The 24,616-nt window shown below is 48.0% G+C and overlaps 1 protein-coding gene across 1 annotated transcript; it reads left to right on the forward strand.

The window, feature by feature from the left end:
• The first annotated feature begins 9,028 nt into the window (after positions 1-9,028).
• Positions 9,029-23,883, forward strand: LOC122374735. The gene is made up of 6 exons (XM_043353667.1): positions 9,029-9,041; positions 12,820-12,959; positions 13,592-13,698; positions 21,656-21,865; positions 22,764-22,910; positions 23,309-23,883. Exons 2-6 carry the CDS (start codon positions 12,826-12,828, stop codon positions 23,557-23,559), a joined length of 849 nt encoding a protein of 282 aa, XP_043209602.1. The 5' UTR covers positions 9,029-9,041; positions 12,820-12,825; the 3' UTR covers positions 23,560-23,883.
• The last annotated feature ends 733 nt before the right edge of the window (positions 23,884-24,616 follow it).

Consider the following 24,616-nt stretch of genomic DNA (forward strand, 5'->3'; position numbering starts at 1 on the left):
CGGGAATTTAGTGATGCGGCACACGTGTTCAGGGTAATGAAAGCCAATTAGTCAATAATGACAATAGCCTCGTTAACGCTGTCCGATGCCGTTTAAGCAGCGACTTGAGGTGCGTCTGAGATGCTGAGAACAGAATGGTGCTTTTCTTCTTCCTATAACGAGGTATAACAAGGTTTCTTAACCTGAACCTACCAGAGGTCGCGGCGACCTCGCCAATGCAAGTCAACGAAGAGGGTTACTGAAGTGGTTTGTTTGGCGTCGTAAAGGAACCAATCCTTTCGCAGACACACATTCCACATACTACTTGTGAGGTTGGATGCCAACTAGTTTATTTCGTTACACGTTACGGTCCTAACTCCATAGACAAGCGGACATACGGTTTTACAAGAGTTAGGCGACGAAATACTCAACTTAATTATTAAGTAATGGGCACCATTAGGCAGGCCATACAATTTTCTGTAGTACCGCATAGTCGCTGCAGTCAAAGGTGTTCTGGTTTTTATGCTATATGCCAAAGAATTCTTGCATGTAATGACCGGTGACACGACATATTTCTGCTTTATTGGGTTGGGCGGTGAAGTCTATGACGTGATCACAATGAAAATGGCTTAGTTTTGTAGAACATTGAATTCTGATTCCGGCACGACTCTCGCTAGTCCATTTTTTATTATAAATAAACCATTAGTATGTAACGGAAGTTGGCACAGATTCAGCACAGGTTCAGCACAGCACAGATTCGGTAGGGGGAAAAAGGCCCCGGTAGAGGGAAACCTTTATGACCAGTTTTCCCCTAGAAATGACGTCACAAGGAGGTAAAAATGGGTATCAATCGAAAGCTCTCGTTTACCCAGACACAGTCCTGCAGGAAAATTTCACTTTTTCCCCATAGGAAAGTTTGTACGGGAAAATCAAAATTTTGGGTCAATGGGGGCTCCCCCCCGATTTCGTTCAAAATCGGCACACAGGTGCCCCACCACCAGCCGAGAAACTTTCCCCAAAACGGTCCCCGTTGCATTGACGTTTAAGGCCCGTAAAGCCCCCTAGACTCGTAAAATATCCGTAAAATCGCCTTTGTACGGACAAAAAAGTGGTGCTATGGTAAAAATGGGTATCATTCGAAAGCTCTTGTTTACCCAGACACAGTCCTGCAGGAAAATTTCACTTTTTCCCCATAGGAAAGTTTGTACGGGAAAATCAAAATTTTGGGTCAATGGGGGGTCCCCCCCCCGATTTCGTTCAAAATCGGCACACAGGTGCCCCACCACCAGCCGAGAAACTTTCCCCAAAACGGTCCCCGTTGCATTGACGTTTAAGGCCCGTAAAGCCCCCTAGACTCGTAAAATATCCGTAAAATCGCCTTTGTACGGACAAAAAAGTGGTGCTATGGTAAAAATGGGTATCATTCGAAAGCTCTCGTTTACCCAGACACAGTCCTGCAGGAAAATTTCACTTTTTCCCCATAGGAAAGTTTGTACGGGAAAATCAAAATTTTGGGTCAATGAGGGGGTCCCCCCCGATTTCGTTCAAAATCGGCACACAGGTGCCCCACCACCAGCCGAGAAACTTTCCCCAAAACGGTCCCCGTTGCATTGACGTTTAAGGCCCGTAAAGCCCCCTAGACTCGTAAAATATCCGTAAAATCGCCTTTGTACGGACAAAAAAGTGGTGCTATGGTAAAAATGGGTATCAATCGAAAGCTCTCATTTACCCAGACACAGTCCTGCAGGAAAATTTCACTTTTTCCCCATAGGAAAGTTTGTACGGGAAAATCAAAATTTTGGGTCAATGGGGGGTCCCCCCCCCGATTTCGTTCAAAATCGGCACACAGGTGCCCCACCACCAGCCGAGAAACTTTCCCCAAAACGGTCCCCGTTGCATTGACGTTTAAGGCCCGTAAAGCCCCCTAGACTCGTAAAATATCCGTAAAATCGCCTTTGTACGGACAAAAAAGTGGTGCTATGGTAAAAATGGGTATCATTCGAAAGCTCTCGTTTACCCAGACACAGTCCTGCAGGAAAATTTCACTTTTTCTCCATAGGAAAGTTTGTACGGGAAAATCAAAATTTTGGGTCAATGGGGGGTCCCCCCCGATTTCGTTCAAAATCGGCACACAGGTGCCCCACCACCAGCCAAGAAACTTTCCCCAAAACGGTCCCCGTTGCATTGACGTTTAAGGCCCGTAAAGCCCCCTAGACTCGTAAAATATCCGTAAAATCGCCTTTGTACGGACAAAAAAGTGGTGCTATGGTAAAAATGGGTATCAATCGAAAGCTCTCGTTTACCCAGACACAGTCCTGCAGGAAAATTCCACTTTTTCCCCATAGGAAAGTTTGTACGGGAAAATCAAAATTTTGGGTCAATGGGGGGTCCCCCCCGATTTCGTTCAAAATCGGCACACAGGTGCCCCACCACCAGCCGAGAAACTTTCCCCAAAACGGTCCCCGTTGCATTGACGTTTAAGGCCCGTAAAGCCCCCTAGACTCGTAAAATATCCGTAAAATCGCCATTGTACGGACAAAAAAGTGGTGCTATGGTAAAAATGGGTATCAATCGAAAGCTCTCGTTTACCCAGATACAGTCCTGCAGGAAAATTTCACTTTTTCCCCATAGGAAAGTTTGTACGGGAAAATCAAAATTTTGGGTCAATGGGGGGTCCCCCCCGATTTCGTTCAAAATCGGCACACAGGTACCCCACCACCAGCCGAGAAACTTTCCCCAAAACGGTCCCCGTTGCATTGACGTTTAAGGCCCGTAGGGCCCCCTAGACTCGTAAAATATCCGTAAAATCGCCTTTGTACGGACAAAAAAGTGGTGCTATGGTAAAAATGGGTATCATTCGAAAGCTCTCGTTTACCCAGACACAGTCCTGCAGGAAAATTTCACTTTTTCCCCATAGGAAAGTTATTACGGGAAAATCAAAATTTTGGGTCAATGGGGGGTCCCCCCCGATTTCGTTCAAAATCGGCACACAGGTGCCCCACCACCAGCCGAGAAACTTTCCCCAAAACGGTCCCCGTTGCATTGACGTTTAAGGCCCGTAAAGCCCCCTAGACTCGTAAAATATCCGTAAAATCGCCTTTGTACGGACAAAAAAGTGGTGCTATGGTAAAAATGGGTATCATTCGAAAGCTCTCGTTTACCCAGACACAGTCCTGCAGGAAAATTTCACCTTTTCCCCATAGGAAAGTTTGTACGGGAAAATCAAAATTTTGGGTCAATAGGGGGGTCCCCCCGATTTCGTTCAAAATCAGCACACAGGTGCCCCACCACCAGCCGAGAAACTTTCCCCAAAACGGTCCCCGTTGCATTGACGTTTAAGGCCCGTAAAGCCCCCTAGACTCGTAAAATATCCGTAAAATCGCCTTTGTACGGACAAAAAAGTGGTGCTATGGTAAAAATGGGTATCAATCGAAAGCTCTCGTTTACCCAGACACAGTCCTGCAGGAAAATTTCACTTTTTCCCCATAGGAAAGTTTGTACGGGAAAATCAAAATTTTGGGTCAATGGGGGGTCCCCCCCGATTTCGTTCAAAATCGGCACACAGGTGCCCCACCACCAGCCGAGAAACTTTCCCCAAAACGGTCCCCGTTGCATTGACGTTTAAGGCCCGTAAAGCCCCCTAGACTCGTAAAATATCTGTAAAATCGCCTTTGTACGGACAAAAAAGTGGTGCTATGGTAAAAATGGGTATCATTCGAAAGCTCTCGTTTACCCAGACACAGTCCTGCAGGAAAATTTCACTTTTTCCCCATAGGAAAGTTTGTACGGGAAAATCAAAATTTTGGGTCAATGGGGGGTCCCCCCCCCAATTTCGTTCAAAATCGGCACACAGGTGCCCCACCACCAGCCGAGAAACTTTCCCCAAAACGGTCCCCGTTGCATTGACGTTTAAGGCCCGTAAAGCCCCCTAGACTCGTAAAATATCCGTAAATTCGCCTTTGTACGGACAAAAAAGTGGTGCTATGGTAAAAATGGGTATCATTCGAAAGCTCTCGTTTACCCAGACACAGTCCTGCAGGAAAATTTCACTTTTTCCCCATAGGAAAGTTTTTACGGGAAAATCAAAATTTTGGGTCAATGGGGGGTCCCCCCCGATTTCGTTCAAAATTGGCACACAGGTGCCCCACCACCAGCCGAGAAACTTTCCCCAAAACGGTCCCCGTTGCATTGACGTTTAAGGCCCGTAAAGCCCCCTAGACTCGTAAAATATCCGTAAAATCGCCTTTGTACGGACAAAAAAGTGGTGCTATGGTAAAAATGGGTATCAATCGAAAGCTCTCGTTTACCCAGACACAGTCCTGCAGGAAAATTTCACTTTTTCCCCATAGGAAAGTTTGTACGGGAAAATCAAAATTTTGGGTCAAGGGGGGTCCCCCCCCGATTTCGTTCAAAATCGGCACACAGGTGCCGATATTTAACGGATTTATTTTACGGATTTTACGGATATTTTACGAGTCTAGGGGACTTTACGGGCCTTAAACGTCAATGCAACGGGGACCGTTTTGGGGAAAGTTTCTCGGCTGGTGGTGGGGCACCTGTGTGCCGATTTTGAACGAAATCGGGGGGGCCCCCCATTGACCCAAAATTTTGATTTTCCCGTACAAACTTTCCTATGGGGAAAAAGTGAAATTTTCCTGCAGGACTGTGTCTGGGTAAGCGAGAGCTTTCGATTGATACCGATTTTTACCATAGCACCACTTTTTTGTCCGTACAAAGGCGATTTTACGGATATTTTACGAGCCTAGGGGGCTTTACGGGCCTTAAACGTCAATGCAACGGGGACCGTTTTGGGGAAAGTTTCTCGGCTGGTGGTGGGGCACATGTGTGCCGATTTTGAACGAAATCGGGAGGGACCCCCCATTGACCCAAAATTTTGATTTTCCCGTACAAACTTTCCTATGGGGAAAAGTGGAATTTTCCTGCAGGACTGTGTCTGGGTAAACGAGAGCTTTCGATTGATACCCATTTTTACCATAGCACCACTTTTTTGTCCGTACAAAGGCGATTTTACGGATATTTTACGAGTCTAGGGGGCTTTACGGGCCTTAAACGTCAATGCAACGGGGGCCGTTTTGGGGAAAGTTTCTCGGCTGGTGGTGGGGCACCTGTGTGCCGATTTTGAACGAAATCGGGGGGACCCCCCATTGACCCAAAATTTTGATTTTCCCGTAAAAACTTTCCTATGGGGAAACAGTTAAATTTTCCTGCAGGACTGTGTCTGGGTAAACGAGAGCTTTCGATTGATACCCATTTTTACCATAGCACCACTTTTTTGCCCGTACAAAGGCGATTTTACGGATATTTTACGAGTCTAGGGGGCTTTACGGGCCTTAAACGTCAATGCAACGGGGACCGTTATGGGGAAAGTTTCTCGGCTGGTGGTGGGGCACCTGTGTGCCGATTTTGAACGAAATCGGTGGCAACCCCCCATTGACCCAAAATTTTGATTTTCCCGTACAAACTTTCTTATGGGGAAAAAGTGAAATTTTCCTGCAGGAATGTGTCTGGGTAAACGAGAGCTTTCGAATGATACCCATTTTTACCATAGCACCACTTTTTTGTCCGTACAAAGGCGATTTTACGGATATTTTACGAGTCTAGGGGGCTTTACGGGCCTTAAACGTCAATGCAACGGGGACCGTTTTGGGGAAAGTTTCTCGGCTGGTGGTGGGGCACCTGTGTGCCGATTTTGAACGAAATCGGGGGGGACCCCCCATTGACCCAAAATTTTGATTTTCCCGTAAAAACTTTCCTATGGGGAAAAAGTGAAATTTTCCTGCAGGACTGTGTCTGGGTAAACGGAAGCTTTCGATTGATACCCATTTTTACCATAGCACCACTTTTTTGTCCGTACAAAGGCGATTTTACGGATATTTTACGAGTCTAGGGGGCTTTACGGGCCTTAAACGTCAATGCAACGGGGACCGTTTTGGGGAAAGTTTCTTGGCTGGTGGTGGGGCACCTGTGTGCCGATTTTGAACGAAATCGGGGGGGGGGACCCCCTATTGACCCAAAATTTTGATTTTCCCGTAAAAACTTTCCTATGGGGAAAAAGTGAAATTTTCCTGCAGGACTGTGTCTGGGTAAACGAGAGCTTTCGATTGATACCCATTTTTACCATAGCACCACTTTTTTGTCCGTACAAAGGCGATTTTACGGATATTTTACGAGTCTAGGGGGCTTTACGGGCCTTAAACGTCAATGCAACGGGGACCGTTTTGGGGAAAGTTTCTCGACTGGTGGTGGGGCACCTGTGTGCCGATTTTGAACGAAATCGGGGGGGACCCCCAATTGACCCAAAATTTTGATTTTCCCGTAAAAACTTTCCTATGGGGAAAAAGTGGAATTTTCCTGCAGGACTGTGTCTGGGTAAACGAGAGCTTTCGATTGATACCCATTTTTACCATAGCACCACTTTTTTGCCCGTACAAAGGCGATTTTACGGATATTTTACGAGTCTAGGGGGCTTTACGGGCCTTAAACGTCAATGCAACGGGGACCGTTTTGGGGAAAGTTTCTCGGCTGGTGGTGGGGCACCTGTGTGCCGATTTTGAACGAAATCGGTGGCAACCCCCCATTGACCCAAAATTTTGATTTTCCCGTACAAACTTTCTTATGGGGAAAAAGTGAAATTTTCCTGCAGGAATGTGTCTGGGTAAACGAGAGCTTTCGAATGATACCCATTTTTACCATAGCGCCACTTTTTTGTCCGTACAAAGGCGATTTTACGGATATTTTACGAGTCTAGGGGGCTTTACGGGCCTTAAACGTCAATGCAACGGGGACCGTTTTGGGGAAAGTTTCTCGGCTGGTGGTGGGGCACCTGTGTGCCGATTTTGAACGAAATCGGGGGGGGGGACCCCCCATTGACCCAAAATTTTGATTTTCCCGTAAAAACTTTCCTATGGGGAAAAAGTGAAATTTTCCTGCAGGACTGTGTCTGGGTAAACGGAAGCTTTCGATTGATACCCATTTTTACCATAGCACCACTTTTTTGTCCGTACAAAGGCGATTTTACGGATATTTTACGAGTCTAGGGGGCTTTACGGGCCTTAAACGTCAATGCAACGGGGACCGTTTTGGGGAAAGTTTCTTGGCTGGTGGTGGGGCACCTGTGTGCCGATTTTGAACGAAATCGGGGGGGGACCCCCTATTGACCCAAAATTTTGATTTTCCCGTAAAAACTTTCCTATGGGGAAAAAGTGAAATTTTCCTGCAGGACTGTGTCTGGGTAAACGAGAGCTTTCGATTGATACCCATTTTTACCATAGCACCACTTTTTTGTCCGTACAAAGGCGATTTTACGGATATTTTACGAGTCTAGGGGGCTTTACGGGCCTTAAACGTCAATGCAACGGGGACCGTTTTGGGGAAAGTTTCTCGACTGGTGGTGGGGCACCTGTGTGCCGATTTTGAACGAAATCGGGGGGGACCCCCAATTGACCCAAAATTTTGATTTTCCCGTAAAAACTTTCCTATTGGGAAAAAGTGGAATTTTCCTGCAGGACTGTGTCTGGGTAAACGAGAGCTTTCGATTGATACCCATTTTTACCATAGCACCACTTTTTTGTCCGTACAAAAGCGATTTTACGGATATTTTACGAGTCTAGGGGGCTTTACGGGCCTTAAACGTCAATGCAACGGGGACCGTTTTGGGGAAAGTTTCTCGGCTGGTGGTGGGGCACCTGTGTGCCGATTTTGAACGAAATCGGGGGGGACCCCCCATTGACCCAAAATTTTGATTTTCCCGTAAAAACTTTCCTATGGGGAAAAAGTGAAATTTTCCTGCAGGACTGTGTCTGGGTAAACGGAAGCTTTCGATTGATACCCATTTTTACCATAGCACCACTTTTTTGTCCGTACAAAGGCGATTTTACGGATATTTTACGAGTCTAGGGGGCTTTACGGGCCTTAAACGTCAATGCAACGGGGACCGTTTTGGGGAAAGTTTCTTGGCTGGTGGTGGGGCACCTGTGTGCCGATTTTGAACGAAATCGGGGGGGGGGACCCCCTATTGACCCAAAATTTTGATTTTCCCGTAAAAACTTTCCTATGGGGAAAAAGTGAAATTTTCCTGCAGGACTGTGTCTGGGTAAACGAGAGCTTTCGATTGATACCCATTTTTACCATAGCACCACTTTTTTGTCCGTACAAAGGCGATTTTACGGATATTTTACGAGTCTAGGGGGCTTTACGGGCCTTAAACGTCAATGCAACGGGGACCGTTTTGGGGAAAGTTTCTCGACTGGTGGTGGGGCACCTGTGTGCCGATTTTGAACGAAATCGGGGGGGACCCCCCATTGACCCAAAATTTTGATTTTCCCGTAAAAACTTTCCTATGGGGAAAAAGTGAAATTTTCCTGCAGGACTGTGTCTGGGTAAACGAGAGCTTTCGATTGATACCCATTTTTACCATAGCACCACTTTTTTGTCCGTACAAAGGCGATTTTACGGATATTTTACGAGTCTAGGGGGCTTTACGGGCCTTAAACGTTAATGCAACGGGGACCGTTTTGGGGAAAGTTTCTCGACTGGTGGTGGGGCACCTGTGTGCCGATTTTGAACGAAATCGGGGGGACCCCCCATTGACCCAAAATTTTGATTTTCCCGTAACAACTTTCCTATGGGGAAAAAGTGAAATTTTCCTGCAGGACTGTGTCTGGGTAAACGAGAGCTTTCGATTGATACCCATTTTTACCTCTTTGTGACGTCATTTCTAGGGGAAAACGGGTCATAAAGGTTTCCCTCTACCGGGGCCTTTTTTCCCCCTACCGAATCTGTGCTGTGCTGAATCTGTGCTGAATCTGTGCCAACTTCCGTTACATACCATTAGTTGCGGTACAAAGTCAAAACTAACCCGAAACGGCGCCCGCAGCGGCCGTTAGCACAGTCCTTTATGGTAAACAGGTTAGTTCACATTCCCGCCGCTATGCGAGCGGCGGCGGCGCCACCTGTCCTCATGTCCGCCTTGGACCGTAACGATCTTGCGTGGCGTTATACCTACCCAGGGAACTGAAGGGAACCTATACAATGTCACTACGGTCATTTGAAGTCACTGTTTTTTTCAATGATTGGATCAAATTCAGTACCTAAGCGAGTTAGACAAGTCACCAATGAATTCAAAATTGACAGCTGAATCGAATGACATGCAATATGACTTCCTTGTGGTTGCTGAAGATTTTTTGACGAGGCGAATTTTGGTACACGTGTCCATATATCTTTTCCACACATGTGAAAATTTCACTGGGTCGTTCAAGCCTCAAGGTCGGGTCAACGGGTCACATCAAGTGACCTTACCTCAGAAAAAGTTCAAAGGCTCGCTATAGCTACACCGACTGAAAATGACTTTGAAACTTTCAGCGATTGATGGGAACAACAGTATGTATAAAATGTATATCTCGGATTTTTTATATCTGTGACCTAAGGCGAGGTAAATTTTGCAACCTCTCCGACCTTTGTCAATGGGAGAAAATTGAAACGCGCTTCTTTTGGACGAATATCCTTCAAGACTCTCTCAAACATCGGTTCATAGGCAAACATGACACACCGAATCGGAAAAATGAACGTGTGACCCCTCTGTGTGCCCTGAGGTCATCTCAGGTCATGAACGGTCACCAGCAGTTTTTTTTTTGCTAGAACTTTTGATAGAGACGTGCTAGAGCGGTGAAATCTCGTCAGATGTGTTCAGCTCAACGACACGGATCGACTGGTATGCAGCATGACCCTTTCCGGTCAGGCCATGACCTTGACCTGAGGTCAAATTTTCAAAATGACCTTTCAAGGTCAACGTATTAGGACTTCATTCGATGCGTCTAGACAAGAGGAGCACGATGCTGCCCAAAGTAATGTGGCTCTCTTGAGTCAAAAGTTATTACCGAAAAACACTTTTTTTCGTGAAAACTGCTATTTTTGCAGTTTTTGCCCTCTGGACGCTAAACCGTTGACCTGAGGTCAAATCTGAGGGCAATAATCAGAAAGGTCTGTAAAAGGGCTATCGAATGCGCTTTTCTGCAGCGCTGTATCTCTATTGGTTCCCGAGGTAGCCCATGGCAGTTTCCAAAATTGTTAAAATGAACTAAATTTCACCTTTGATGACCTGTGGTGACCTGACCTTTGACCTGACCTAAAAAATAACTGAAGTGTCTCAGTCATTATTTTTGACGCTATTTCGATTGCCGCTTGCCGCGTGTCACTACGTGGCTCAAGAGCGGAGTTATGGGGGGGGGGGGGGGGCGTGAAAACGCCTCCCCCAGCACGACACGGAAAACACAGGCCACCAGCACGGCGCGGGTTAACACTCGCCGGACCTACACGTATTGTTGTTTTGTTTTGTTTTACATATGCCCCGGACGAGGGAAGGGGTTGGTATGACCCCCTCGCCGTTTCGCCCCTAATAGAGCTAAAGCCTCGCAGAAAAGAAAAACGAGCGTGTGCGCCGTTACGAGACGCAGCGATTGGTATGTAGGTACCCGATTTTAACGTCTCCAGGACTCAGGTCAACTCGGTCAACCGGTGACTCTGAGGTCAGGTCAAGTGGCATCGTTATCGTACGTCGGGCGCTGGTCGAGCTCCGTCCGTTCCATACATACACACATAGGTACCTACACACCTACATAAGAAGACCGTCGTCTCCGTTAGCGCCTCGTCATCATACGTCGGGCGCCGGCCGGGCCCGTCCGGTCCGGCGCGTGCTGTGGCGAGAGGCTCCGGGAGCTCAGAGACGACCTTGTCCCGGGCGCTGTGATTCGTGGAGAGGAGCCGCCGTAAAAGCGCCCTCTCCAGTCATACCTGCGCGAGGGGCCAGTCTCTCGTCTCCGCCGCACTTCTCCCGCCGGACTAGCCACAGAAGGTACGTCTCCGCACTTATCTGCCGTTATAGTCAATAGTCACAAAAGGTACGTACGTCTCCGTATTAACCTGCTGTTATAGCCACAGAAGGTACCTCTCTGCACTCCACCGCAGTGACAGTCACGTTACCTATAGGTCAGTCTATGTGGCTGATCTATGACAGTCACGTTATAGGTCCGTCTATGTGGCTGATCTATGACAGTCACGTTGTAGGTCCGTCTATGTGGCTGATCTATGACAGTCACGTTATGGGTCCGTCTATGTGGCTGATTTATGACAGTCACGTTATAGGTCCGTCTATGTAGCTGATCAATTGTTATAGTTAATTTAATGGTTAGCAAGATTATAAAACAGCTTATATGAAAATATTATAACCAGGGATCTCGAGGCATGGAGTCTGTTCCAAAACATAAATCGTTTGAAAGTGAGGATGCAACTATAAATAGGTATACCGGAGTTGCATGATAGACACATCGTCATCTTACATACCTAACGTTTTAACGTCTTATGGCGGCTTTTTCAAACAGAACACTTGTGTGTCCAACAGCGAAATTAAATACAGGGTGGTTGTTTTTAGTTCATACTGTATGGTGTTATTTTATAAGATTACCAGTGCAGCATGTTTTTGTGTTTAACACATATTTTTAACGAGCCTAAATAAGAAAAATGGAAGGCATTACAACTATCACATTCACATTCCGATCACAGCTACCTGCGACTTAAATTACAGAAACCTTTAGGTATCCACGACGCCAAAAGGAAGCATCTAAACGTCATTTGTTTAAGTACATTTTCGTTAATCAGCTCAGTCAAAGGTTCTGGAAACCCCGGACTGGCCACTGCACCATCTCCTGACTTCTCTGCTGCGAGTTGTGTCGGACGCGGTACATCCGTCCGACCGACCGACCGGCCGCGCCCCGTTGGGTAACCAGTTCAGTTACCCAACGGGTGCGGGGCCGCGGTGGCGACTGTGGCAGAGGCAGTGGGGTGAGCTGGAGTGGCGACGGTCACGGTGGACTGGCTGGTTTCAACAGTCGACGAGACAGGCGACGTTCTGGTACGGATAGATAAATCACAGCACTCCTCTCGACTTCTATGCACCGCAATCGGTAGTTGTCCATTACCGTTTACGTAAGATCAGATGATCATAACTACGCAATGATAAATTCAGTGGCAACTAATTCAAAAGCTACCCATGTATAAGTTTGGTTTATCGCCGTTTGCTAGATTCTGCAACCAATCAGACTCATGAGAAAGATTACCGGTCCATAGAGTAGGTAGGTACAGAATCTGCAAGTGGTTGTGCGCGGGCGAGACTGCACTGCCGCATAGAAACGTAACCACGAGCTGGGCTCATGCATGCTGCGGGCTCATGCGCTCGTGTTGGGTGTCAGAATGAAATGTTTACGGCATCAAGAGGCGGTGGTAGATAATTACTGGAAGAAATAACCGTTTTAGCGCTACACTTTATGTGACACTATTGTAATGCGCGTTGGATCAATCCACTGCCGCCTTCTGCCACCGCCCAGTGCCCACTGGTGTTATTTGGCTATAATGCAAATTTCTTGTCAACAGATCACGCTAAAATTAACTTATCTTTCCCACTCGTTATTTTCCACGCGTATAATAGGTAACTTTCCTTACCAATTAATCTAATAAAAAAATTAATTAACCGTCGTCATAGGCGGCGGAGCGGGGAGGGCACCGGGGCACCGTGCCCCCTTTGATTTTGGCATTTTAACATTAGCCCTATGGGCGTTGCATGGAAAGAATGGGACCAAAAGTCGGCAGTGCCCCCCCCCCCCTTAATTGAAGGTGTTCCCGTCGTATGGTAGGGCGACAAAAACCTCTTAAGTAGTCTGTTTATAATATGTCCGCGGTAAGTGATAGACCTATCGACGGCTGAAAGATAGCTTTGGGCTGGTCCAGGATGGTCATCCTCCAGTAATCTGACGGTTGTTTGTTCGTCAGGTCACCATGCTGCTCCGACTAGTGCTGCTGGTGCTGCTGGTGACCCTGGTGGCCGGGCAGCAGTCCACCTTCCAGAGGCAGCGCGAGGCCATCAGAAAGACACAGCGATTCGGCGCCAACCGATTCGGCTTCAACCGGAGGTGAGCCCGATCAGCCAGCAGCGTTACATAATTGCTACCTCGACCGTCTACCTATATACCTCCATATACCTACCTATATTTTGAGCCGTTAAACTTGTGATATTTTAGTCATTCATTGAAAACAAACCATTTTCAAACATAGCATTTCTCGTATCAAGAACGTTCATAACAATAGGATGGTGCCAGTTGCGTTAAGTCGTTCACAACAGAGACAATAATTCCTCTGCTAACTATAATGGATTCGCTGCTTGTCTTCCACTCCACGGCGAGGAGCATGCTGTGAGACGCACAACAAAACACCGGGCTATAACAAAGACGTCGAGGGAAGCGGGAAAGGTGGCGCAATCCCCGAGCGCCTGGCGCGGCCCTTTGTTGGTTAATCTGTCTGTCAAAGATGACACCGCCACGACAGCGCTGCCGCTTTTATGAACCGCAAACCGACCCAACTCAGGCAGAATAACAAGCCAACCGAGCACCACAAAACTAGCGTCCCACATATCGCCCAGAAAGAAAGACGTCACTCGTCACCTTCGTACTGTCAAGGGCGTCCGGACGTGACATTTTCTATGGGTTTAGTTATTCCCAAATCTCCCGTGGAAAACTTCCAGTAACAATCTGTCTTTACCCCACAGGCGGCCAACCACGACCACCACAACTACCACTACCACCACCACTACGGCAAAGAGCGACGACTCGGGCACCCTTCTGGAGCCGCCGATCCCTGCGCTCTGCGCCAAACGTGGGTACCGCGGCGGGGACATCTCGGTACCCCCTGTAGAGCCAGGAGGTCAGCTGAAGAGGTCAGATCGGAGGTCCGCCGGGAAGGTGTTCTTAGAGGTTCGCTGATGTCAATTACGAAGTGAGTTGTCGGATAAGAGCAACGATATTAATGGATATCGGTTTCATCCGTGCTCGCCCGTAGGAATAATGTGGTAGCTGCGGGTTCCGTATACCGATTAGGGTACGGATTCCGTACGCCGATAAGACCGACGACGGCTGGGCCGGGTCCGACACTGATCCGATCCTCTTGCTCGAGTCTCTGTGCATTTTTACACAGCATCACTCCGGATCATACTGACCGCCTGCGCTCTCCTGGCTGTCCTTGGGCTGTCCACTAAACACCGGGATTTGTGCTCTGCCGACACGTAGCACACTATCACAGCCAGGGGACGGCTGGAGGGCAGCCTCAGCCGTGTCGGGCCTCGGTTATAGAGACAAAACTCACCGGGTTGGAGGCTAACAGACGAAAGACTAATCTGGGAAGACTAGACTAGTGCACCTCGCAAGCCATGGGCTAGATATTTAATACCATATGTAAAATATTGACGAGGATAGCGTTGATGATCATAGGTCGCTTGAGACCATAAGGTGGGTTTTTGCATGCAGGATTCTTAGGTATATTTCGCATTGCTGAACACGGCGATTGTTTTCATCGCTGTAACTAGTCACGCATAGCATGCTTCATTCATTTAAAGGCATTAGGGGAGAGCGGGGCCAGTTGAAACACGGGGTCAGATGAAACATGGCTTTATTTTCAACAGTATGCAACATATGGCGTTGCCGACACCACTGCGCATCCGCGCTCGACCACTTCCTTTGTCAACGGCGTTTGGGCGGCAAACGGACGGTAATTTTGATTTGACACTTGTTTTTGTGTTTTTGAGGGGCGTTTGGGAGAAATCGTTCTTATGAATATTTTGTGATACATCATATACCTTTGTTTGCTGAAAGAAGAACTCCTGGCTCCGGAATAACACCTTATTTGGCCCTTCATTCAGCATGATGCCGTCCCTCCAGCTCGTTTGACATGTGCTTTACGGCACGTGCGAGATGGCGGGAGCGGATGGGGTCAATTGAAACGCTTCTCTGAGGGTCAGTTGAAACAGGGCCACAGGCCGTTTCAATGGACCCCGGTGACCTTTGCAATGGTTATTGTTCAGGGGCTGTAAACATTAAAGGAAAAAGTTCACCTTTGAAATGAGCTTTTAAACTGAAATAGTAGTTTAATAGAGCTCAATTTTTGACCCCTTTTTCTCCAGCCTTTTGCTTGAAAGCACACTATAGCCTGAGATATTTCTCATTTTTCTCATCCGCCCATTTTACCATAGTCTATGTACTTTATGGCACCTATTATGAGGAACTTTGCACTTTTAGCTTTCCAACGACCTATTGAATGTAGCATTTGGAAAAGTAAACAGGACAAAATATCTCCTTAAGAAAGTGGCCTTAAAGAGGAAAACATCCCATTGTTAAGGATAGGTGCAATTGACCCCATGGGCTGGTTCAATTGACCCTCGCATCGGGGGCATTTGAAACGGGCGTAGAGCTGTTTTATAAGCATGCGTTTGGCAGCAAAATATGTTTGAAACATAATTTTCCATATCTTAAAGTAAAGCCAAAAGAGCATATTTTTTCATGGTATTGTGCATTTTTCGATATGACAACTATATCTCGCTGTGCATGTCAATATATAAAAAGTGGTTCAACTGGCCCCGCTCTCCCCTACGATTGTTCACATTCTCATTTTTTATTTTTCAAGGAATTTAATAAGCGAATATTAGAATAAAAAAACGTAGCCATTCTTTAGTGAAACCCATAGGTGGAACAGGACGGATATCGTTCTTAATTAACGTCAAATCGCTTTTTATCTGGCTCACATCTGTGATTCAACAGATAGACTGTACCGAAGTGGATACGAGCTGGAGCTATAAATTTGTCTTTCAACTCGAAGCTAGATTTCAAGTCGACCTTTGAAACTGTAGCCACTCGCTGTCAGAGCAGTCAAGCCCTCCCCGAATAGCACGGTAATTCCGGCTCGGCGAAAAACCAGTCTGTGGCCTTCAAACCAGGCGGAATCAGGCATAAATGTTTCTTAATGTGCTCTCAGAGACCGCGGTGATCATCCATACATATTCCTGCTCGGTGACCGAGATACGGTCGCGTTGACTACCGGCCGCCCGAGCAACAAGAGGAGTGTCCGGAATGATAAAATATTTATTGCAGGTGGCAAAAATTATTCAAAGCGGAGCTTTGAGAGAATTTGGTGCAGGTTCCGATGGAAGGCATGCCTATTCTGTGCTCGAAACTATCGCAAAACACGCCATATTCTTTTCGCACAGGTTCTACCTTGATCGATGCGCTCATTCGAAAAATCGGGCGTATAAGAAAAGTGATATTGCTCAGTTAGCTAATGTGCGTTAGCTCTGTGTGCGCGGATACTACATCCAGACTTGTGCCGGGACCAAAAATCAAGATCCAGGATCCTCAAGGTCCCACGGCAAATTCAATTTTTAGAATCCAAGGTTTCCAGGGTCCAACGGCAAATTCAATTTCTAGAATCCAAGGTTTCCAAGGTCCCACGGCAAATTCAATTTCTAGAATCAAGGTTTCCAAGGTCCCATGGCAAATTCAATTTCTAGAATCCAAGGTTTCCAAGGTCCCACGGCAAATTCAATTTCTAGAATCCAAGGTTTCCAAGGTCCCATAGCAAGTATACTTTGCAGGGTCCACAGTCCCCAAGGTCCCACGACAAGAATGCATTGCAGGATCAACAGTCCCCAAGGTCCCACGACAAGAATGCATTGCAGGATCCACAGTCCCTAGGGTCCCACGACAAGTGTGAATTTCAGGATCCACAGTCCCCAAGGTCCCATGACAAGTACACACTTCAGAGTTCAGGGTCCACAGTCCTCAAGGTTCCACGGCAAGAATACATCTCAGGATCCAAAGTATTCAGGGTCCCACAACAAGAACTTAAACAAACTAACATTCTGATGAGCAGACTTCTAAATATTCTGCCAATGGATGCCCAGCAACATTTAAAGGGGCAGAACCTACGCAAACCTGTGGACTGTGGTGGTTTTATCGTTAACCAACATAGGTAGGGGGGGCTTCAACACAAGTTAAAAATGAATCATAATATCAATCTCTCCTTCTTTAACCTGACAAATTCGTAAAAAATATAGGTAGGTAATAGGTACCTTGCAATTTGTATTGTCATGTCCCTTTCAATTCAATCTTACCTTATCAGTAGGAATGTAGGATAGCACCTTACAGTTATTGAAGACAGACATTCAAGTATTCTTTCAGGCAATATAAAAAAACAGAAATAAAACCTACAGGCTTCATAGAAATGGAAAAGTTGAATTGGATAGGTATATGCTTTCGATTTTCTGCACGTTCAGTTACATAATACCTAGGATAAAAAGTAAAATATGTTCTAAGTCTTGTTTGCGCGAGCGCTCACAGAAAAACTGATCGACTAAGCCAATAGAATTAGAGTATCAGCGAGCGCAAACCTTACTTACTGTTCATTCACATTAGATTGAAGGCTCTGAACAAAATTCCATCTGACAATTTTTTCGTCAGCCGGTTATTCGTCGGCAGATTTTCGTCTGACTTTTTCGTCTGACTTTTTCGTCTTGCATTTTTTCGTCTGTTCGAATTAATTTGGCGCATTTTTCGTCTGAGTATTTTTCTGTCCGGCATTTTTCGTCTGGACGAGGCGGACCGCGGAAAATGTCCTTATGAAAATAATGCGCGGACTTAAAAATGCACAGACGAACAAATGCATAGACGAAAGTCTGCGGACGAAAATCTGCAGACGAAAAATTGTCCGACGAAAACCTGCTAAACGAAAAAGTTGAACTGTCATGGAATGATTGCTTATATTGCTCATTGCTCAATGGTGATTTGATGAATTGCAAAACAAATAAGTTTGACACTTACTTGGTCAGTGGGTAGCTTCCAAGTAGCTTCAAGCCCGGCATATCACAACCCAGAAAATATGTGAGGTGAGATTAGAAAAGAACTTTCCAAACCACCACTGTCCACTGTTTGACAGTTTCATAATCCATAACATTGATAATGTAAAAAGCTACCAGGTCTCTTGTTCCAGTTCTGCCTCACAACCATGGCAATTATTTTGCTCTATATATGTCTACACAGTCTGGTTCCTTTTCTCTTCGTGTAGCCATCTAGCCCCTTGCAGCTGGTCGCTCAACCATAGATATTTATTGAAGTGCTTACAGACAAAACCTAGTGCAGGGTCCTTAGTGGCCCATGTGCAACATAAACCTCATGGTCCAGCTTCCAGGATTCTTGAGGTCCCTCAACAAAATGGTGGTGTAGGTCCAGACCGTTCTCCTAAGATCCCATGACAAATAAAACTGGTATTGAAGGTAGGCATTCTGCAGGGTCTTGCAGCATACCAAAATTTTGAGGTCCTAACCCCTGGGTTTCCATGGTTTTATGGCATATGAAATGTTGATGTCCTGGGTTTCTAAGGTCTCATGTCACATGAAATGTTGATGTCCTGGGATTCCAAGGTCTCACGGCATATGCAAATGTTGAGGTCCTGGGATTCCAAGGTCTCGCGACATATGCAAATGTTGAGGTCCTGGGATTCCAAGGTCTCGCGGCATATGGATGTTTTAAGGTCCTGGGATTCCAAGGTCTCACGGCATATCGATGTTTTAAGGTCCTGGGTTTCCAAGGTCTCGCGACAAAAATGACAATGCAAGGTCCAGGATCCATCAAGGTCCCAGACCTTGGACTCTGCGAACCCTGGATCTCGGATCTTTTTGGGACCTTGGCACAAGTCTGACTACATCCATAATAAGGGGCAAATTATCTTATCGCAGCTGCAGGGGCCATTTCAATGTGCCTTTCAGAATGTTATAAAGGCCCTTACGGAAGATCCAATTAGTCACTAGGGCATAATAGCATCACTCAACATATAATCTGCCTAGCCTATAGCCTAGACACACATACCGAAGTCACTATGTATGTACCGAGTCACCGACAGATTCCAATGACGCTGTACGGCGTGACTGGTCACTTTGTCTCGTGCAAACAGCAGCTGTGGTCGGCCCATCCCGTGACACTGGCGGGTTCCAGGAGCTGCAGGCTGATCCCCCCAGTCAGCCCGTGCTGAATCACGGCCCTGAGGGTGACTGGGTGCGGGGACGTGGCGACTGGCGACCACCCGTCCCCCCATCCCCCTGACCACAGCACATCAACTCTGAGAAGGCGGCCTGGCGTGATCCAGGGCAGCGATCAGTCAAACTTTCAAAGGCTATGATCAGTCACATTACTTTACTTTAGCGGTGAACAACGGTACCGCCACCTCATTGCGGCTTCGGAATCGTAGCACTTAAAGCTGTCACCTCATCGAGATGTACATACAGCCCACCGCTAAAGTAATGTAGGGTTTTACCAATCTCAACGGTTGGCTTTGACTGGCGATTGCTTAATGCGGAGTGATCGAAAAGAAGATGTCAATAGCTAAAGTTGCAGCTGCAAGGGTGACGATACATATATGTAAGCTACATTCAAAGTTTCATTGCAGTCTGACTAATCGTTCCTAAGCTTCAGAAGTAGAACATACCCATGACTGAAACCGCACATTACTTCTGCTGTGGACTGTACAAGAATAAGACGGTGACTTTGATTTTCAAACTGAAACGCATTTATCGCTAGTTTAGTATCTAATATGTTGCATATCATGCGCGATCTTATTGTGTCAGAGATTCGCTTTCATTTACTGTTCCACGATTAACCGTAACAAAAAGCAGCGTCGGCGCGTTGCGAGACTCACGCGCCATGTGAGCTCTGGCGCCTTTTTCAGAACCGAGACAGGTTTTTCTCAGTTGACAGAAGAGATTGCAGGTACGGATGAAGTGACGTGAATCACCCACGAGACGAGAGTCTCGAGAAGCCTCCAGAATTTCCTGTCCGAGCGGAGCGACACGGCTGGGCTCGGGAGTGGAACTGGTTTTGTGCAGGCGGTGCGCGCGGCAGCGGCGCGGACGGGAGGCCCTGACCCCCGGCCCGGCAGCCGTCCTCCGTCGCCGGTTAGCTATCTCAGCACCCGGAACTGCAGCCGGGGGCCCACGGCCGCAGGAGATGTGTGCGCGCGCGGTGCGGGGCGCGCCATGCGGCGCTGTTTGTCCACAGAGTGTGGAAGGCACGGCGATCGCCTCGAGCACACAGAAGAGCCTCGCGCACGCTTCCTCTTCCCTTGAACCTTGACCGGGGTGAGGCGAGCGGCGCATCTTCGCCCGGTGATGCATGGTGGCTCAGTGACCTTCGGCGCTTCAGCCGTCTTCGTCCGTGAGATGCTGGGCACACAAGATATTAACGAATGGGGTGATTCAGCAGCACTTTGGACTAGGGACTAGAGTACTGGCTGTTTTTTTCACATAGGTACCTTCCACGAAATTGCCGGTAATCGACAGGAAGGTCAATGAAGGTATTGAGACGGTAGAATATAAAGAGCAATTTACTGTGAAGATAGTTGGAGTTCTACTGAAACATTCCACGCGTTGGCGTGATTCTCCCGGGTATAAAGTAGCCTATCGAGAAATTCTGCTGCTTCTATGGCTCCGTTTTATCCTTTACGCAGCAGGCACTCTTGGACACTGATTCCTATTTGTTAGCTCGCCGGCGTCCTACGTCGCCGAGCCGTTGGTAGGCAGGCTAGGGTCGGCTCCGCCAGGGCTCGGCCGCCGGTCTGAGCGCGGCTGCAGCCGACACCGTATGCAAATGACCATTGCCAAACGCCCAGCTGCGCTCCTCTCGCGCCGCGTATGGGACCGCACGTGTCGCAACGACCCCATAGGTGCGGATGGCCGATCAACGATAATACGGCGTTTCATATCGCCCCGGGAGGGAGGGTTGCGCCATTGCGATGAACAGTTAGCTCGCCCAACGCGCAGCTATAATATGCAATACCGACTATGGTAAGCTTAAATCTTCCTCCCTAAGTTTCCTGCGGGTGTCAGTGTCATTGTTCTTTACTGTGAGACCGGAATCTAACATGTCGATCGCCATCGTGCACTATTATCAGTGGCTATTAAACTCCTTTCTCACATTAATAAAATACATCGAAGAAAGGCTGCGACTTGGCCTTGTCACTAGCTGTAGGTATTAGATAGAGAAAAACGATAACCTCTTATAGTGTCGGTGCCCGGAGAGGGACAATGGGCGATGGATGCGGGGACTCAGTGCGGACCTGACTGACGAGTGTGGGCGGTGGCTGGGCCGAGTGCGCAGGACAGCGGCTGGACTGGACGGACACGCACGACATTTTAGTTACGTGACTCGTCTCCGTCTCTGTCTTGGTCTGCGTCTCTGTCGGTGGCCACAGGGGCCGTCAGTAAAAGTGGCCTGACCGCGTGCGGTGCTGCCGGCGGCCAACAGAGAGTGAAAGTGAGCCGCCGACCGGCCACCGCCGCGCCGCGCCGGTCGGCCGTCCGTTCCACCGGTCACCGCGCCGGCCGGGTCCCATCTCCAGCCACCGAGACTGAGAACGCTGCCGGTCGCCTGAGGGTGCCCCCCCCCCCCCTCCCCTAGCCCTGGCCACCCAGTCTGATAGGGCCGGGACTGGCCACTCGGAATATCTAACACGGGATGAATATGAATTGCATGAATGAATGAATGATTTTAACTCCGGCCCCAGGTCTATTACGTAATTGTAGTAGGCGTATTTGGACAAGAACACATATGTCCGACCTGGTATCAACTCATTACAAATAATTGTAAATGTTCCTTAAACTCTATGATCTTTGTATACGATCAAAGTTCTGAACTGCATTTATAATCTTCCCGATCATGTGTGCTTCGGGGCTTGCACCTGAGTTGCACATCCATCGGCCCCGCGCTATAGCTGACCATGCCGCGCCCGTGTCCGTCAGGTCCCAAGCACTGGAAGCTGGGCAACCACTGGTACTTCTACTCGGCCGACGAGCCCGAGTTCCAGGAGATAGATGAGAAGACCCAGGAGACGGTCGGCAAGCGCTACAACTGGCTGGAGGCGCGCAACCTGTGCAGGCACTACTGCATGGACAGCATCAGCGTCGAGACGGAGCCGGAGTGGCAGATGGTCAAGCGCAACATCTCAGAGAGTGAGTAGATGCCGCCCCGCCCTCGTTCTGCAGACTTTGGGCCTGTTCCAGCGCCTCCAGTAGAAATTCTTGACTGGAGGCTCTACCAGAGGTTTCACTGGAGGCGCTGGAACGCAATCTGGAGATTTCTGGAGATTAGTGTCACAGATACCAAAAGAATGACGATTGTTCTATCATGAAACGCAAAATTTGTTTTCAATTTTTGAAAGAAAGATTGACAAAATTATAGCAATGTAATTTTCTTTACATTCAAGTTGTAGAATTAGCAGCCAAAAGTCCTTTGTTTACATTCGTGATTGTCACATGTGCGCCATGATTGTAGACCAGAGCCTCCAGAGAAATTGGGACCTCCCAACTCTCTGGAGGCTACTGGAGGTTTCTGGAGCTTAGGCGAGAGCTTTCTGGAGCTTTCTGGAGGCGCTGGAACGCTCTCTGGAGAATTCTAGAGCTTTCTGGAGCTTTCTGGAGGTTTCTGGAGGCGCTGGAACAGGCCCTTTATTGTCCCGACCCGCCACCCGCCACTGGGGTCTGGCCGCCCTCCCAACGAAATATATCCCATGGCTTCCGACAGGTATGGGGCAGTTAGCCGTAGGCTCACACTTCCCCCTGCCTTCAGTGTTGTCCTCCCATAGTATTTTCCACTTGTCCATTTTTCTTTCTATGTCAGCAGTCAGAGTGATGCCTTGGGCGTTAATCAGTCACCGCCAATGTGAAAAAGGAAATCACGTAATATGTGATTAACTGTCTCTCGTGGTAACTTTAATGCCTATTATTGTTCACCTGTCCGGCTTTTTGGCTAATCCATACATATAGGCCGCAGCATATTTAACTCATTATCTCAATCTTATTCATATAGGATTGTAAGGTCTACGTCGGTCTGACCGGCGCCCTTTTCCAGGGGGCATTATCTACCTGTGGTCGTCCGGTCGTCTGTGCGACTTTAAGGGCTGTGACGTGCGCGAGGACCTGAAGCCGCTCAACATCAACGGCTGGTTCTGGTCGGGAAGCAACGTCAAGATGGCGCCTACCAACTCCACGCCCCCAGGTAAGGATTGTCGATAGTGATTCAGCTTTTCCTTCAAGAGGGGATTTCCAGGCCCAGCTAACACGCTGATCGTCCACTATCAGCGAGTTCAGCCTCATTCAATAGTCTCGGATACAGTCATACTTTGCAACCGCCGCCGTCTTCCATTCCATAGATTTCGCTGAATCTTCTCTTGAGCTGAGTTTTGCTTCGGACTGACCTACAGCCTCTCTATAGGGCAGTCCCAGCAACCCTTGCCTCAGACGGTACTGAGTCCTTCCCTCCCTTTCTCCGCAGGCTTGCCCAAGAATCTGTGGTCTCAAACTGTAGTGAGCCCCTTTCTTCCCTGGCTTTTTCAAGCAGCCCCTGTTTCAGACCCTACTAAGTAGGTACTGACCTCCCCTCCCTCTCCTCCACAGGCTGGTCCGAGCAGCCGTGGTCGCAGACGGGCCATCTGAAGAAACCTCAGCCGGACAATGCCGAGTTCACCATTAACCAAACCAACGAGCCGTGCCTCGGACTGCTTAACGGCATCTACAACGACGGCGTGTCGTGGCACGACATCGCCTGCTACCACCGCAAGCCCGTCTTCTGTGAGGATAACGAGTCACTGCTGCAGTACGCCCGCGCCGTCAGCCAGAGGGATAACCTCGGCCTGACCATCGAATAGAGACGCCACGCGGTCCCGTCAGACGGGGACCGAACATCTACAGAGCGCCGTCCGGTATCGTCAGCCACTGGAAAGCACAGCAGTCCACGCCGGCAGCCCAGCGGGGCGGTCCGCGGCGGGCGTCGAACAAAGACAGACGGTGCGAGACCGCCGGGCGGGGCGCCGCGACCTGCTTACGTGCACGGCGTGAGTGGAACAGAGTCGTTTGGCAACGCGCCGCGGACGGTGCGTGTTTTGTGCGCGATTGCCCAATGATGGCGTTGTATGAACCTTGGCAGCTGCTACCTTTTTGCGCTTGGGCTGAAAATATATGCGGGTCAAGCACTTTCTTGTCTTATTGTGCTCGTTGGGGGTTCATGGATGGTATGAATGAAGAAGCGCGTTATACAAGCACACGTTAGCGGTTGAATTGGACACGATGTTTACAATTTCTCCCTCAAATTTGGGCAGCATTATTACACCATTACAACTATGACACCGCATGCATCAAATGACGTTAATCGTAATTATGATAAGTACGAGTCGTGCATTCAAAATGCTGTCAGGATCCAGCAGCTGGACATTGACTTATGGAACATCAAAACGGAACTTTTGGAACAATAAAACGGAGCAAAGGTGGCAAAGGATGTGACCTTTTTTCACAAGATATCCTAAAAAGCGATAGGACGTTTACGATCGGTGAGGAATAATTTATCTCAAAGTATTAAAAAGTACTATTAAACTAACACCATTGGAATCCATTCAATAATAGGTACATCTTATCAGTTCCTTTTATTTCAAATGCACACAACGTGTAACAGCGCACCAATATTTCTCACAAACGCTAAAGCTCACTTGCATTTCACGTGATAATCACTTTTCTTGTAGATAGTATATGTGGGCGTGCTCATAATGTTAATTTGAATAGACTAGGACGAACAACCAAGAAAAGCAGCACACGATATCCCGGTAGATGCGTGCGGTGTTGGCAACGACCTGCAACTGTTTCGCAGAGGCAGAGCTTTGGACGTTACATTTTTCCCTGTCCTGGCAACATTCCGAGCTCTGCGAGACTCTG

The sequence above is a fragment of the Amphibalanus amphitrite genome, unplaced genomic scaffold, assembly GCF_019059575.1.
Source record: "Amphibalanus amphitrite isolate SeventyFive unplaced genomic scaffold, NRLGWU_Aamphi_draft 001704F_arrow, whole genome shotgun sequence".
Classification (NCBI taxonomy): domain Eukaryota; kingdom Metazoa; phylum Arthropoda; class Thecostraca; order Balanomorpha; family Balanidae; genus Amphibalanus; species Amphibalanus amphitrite.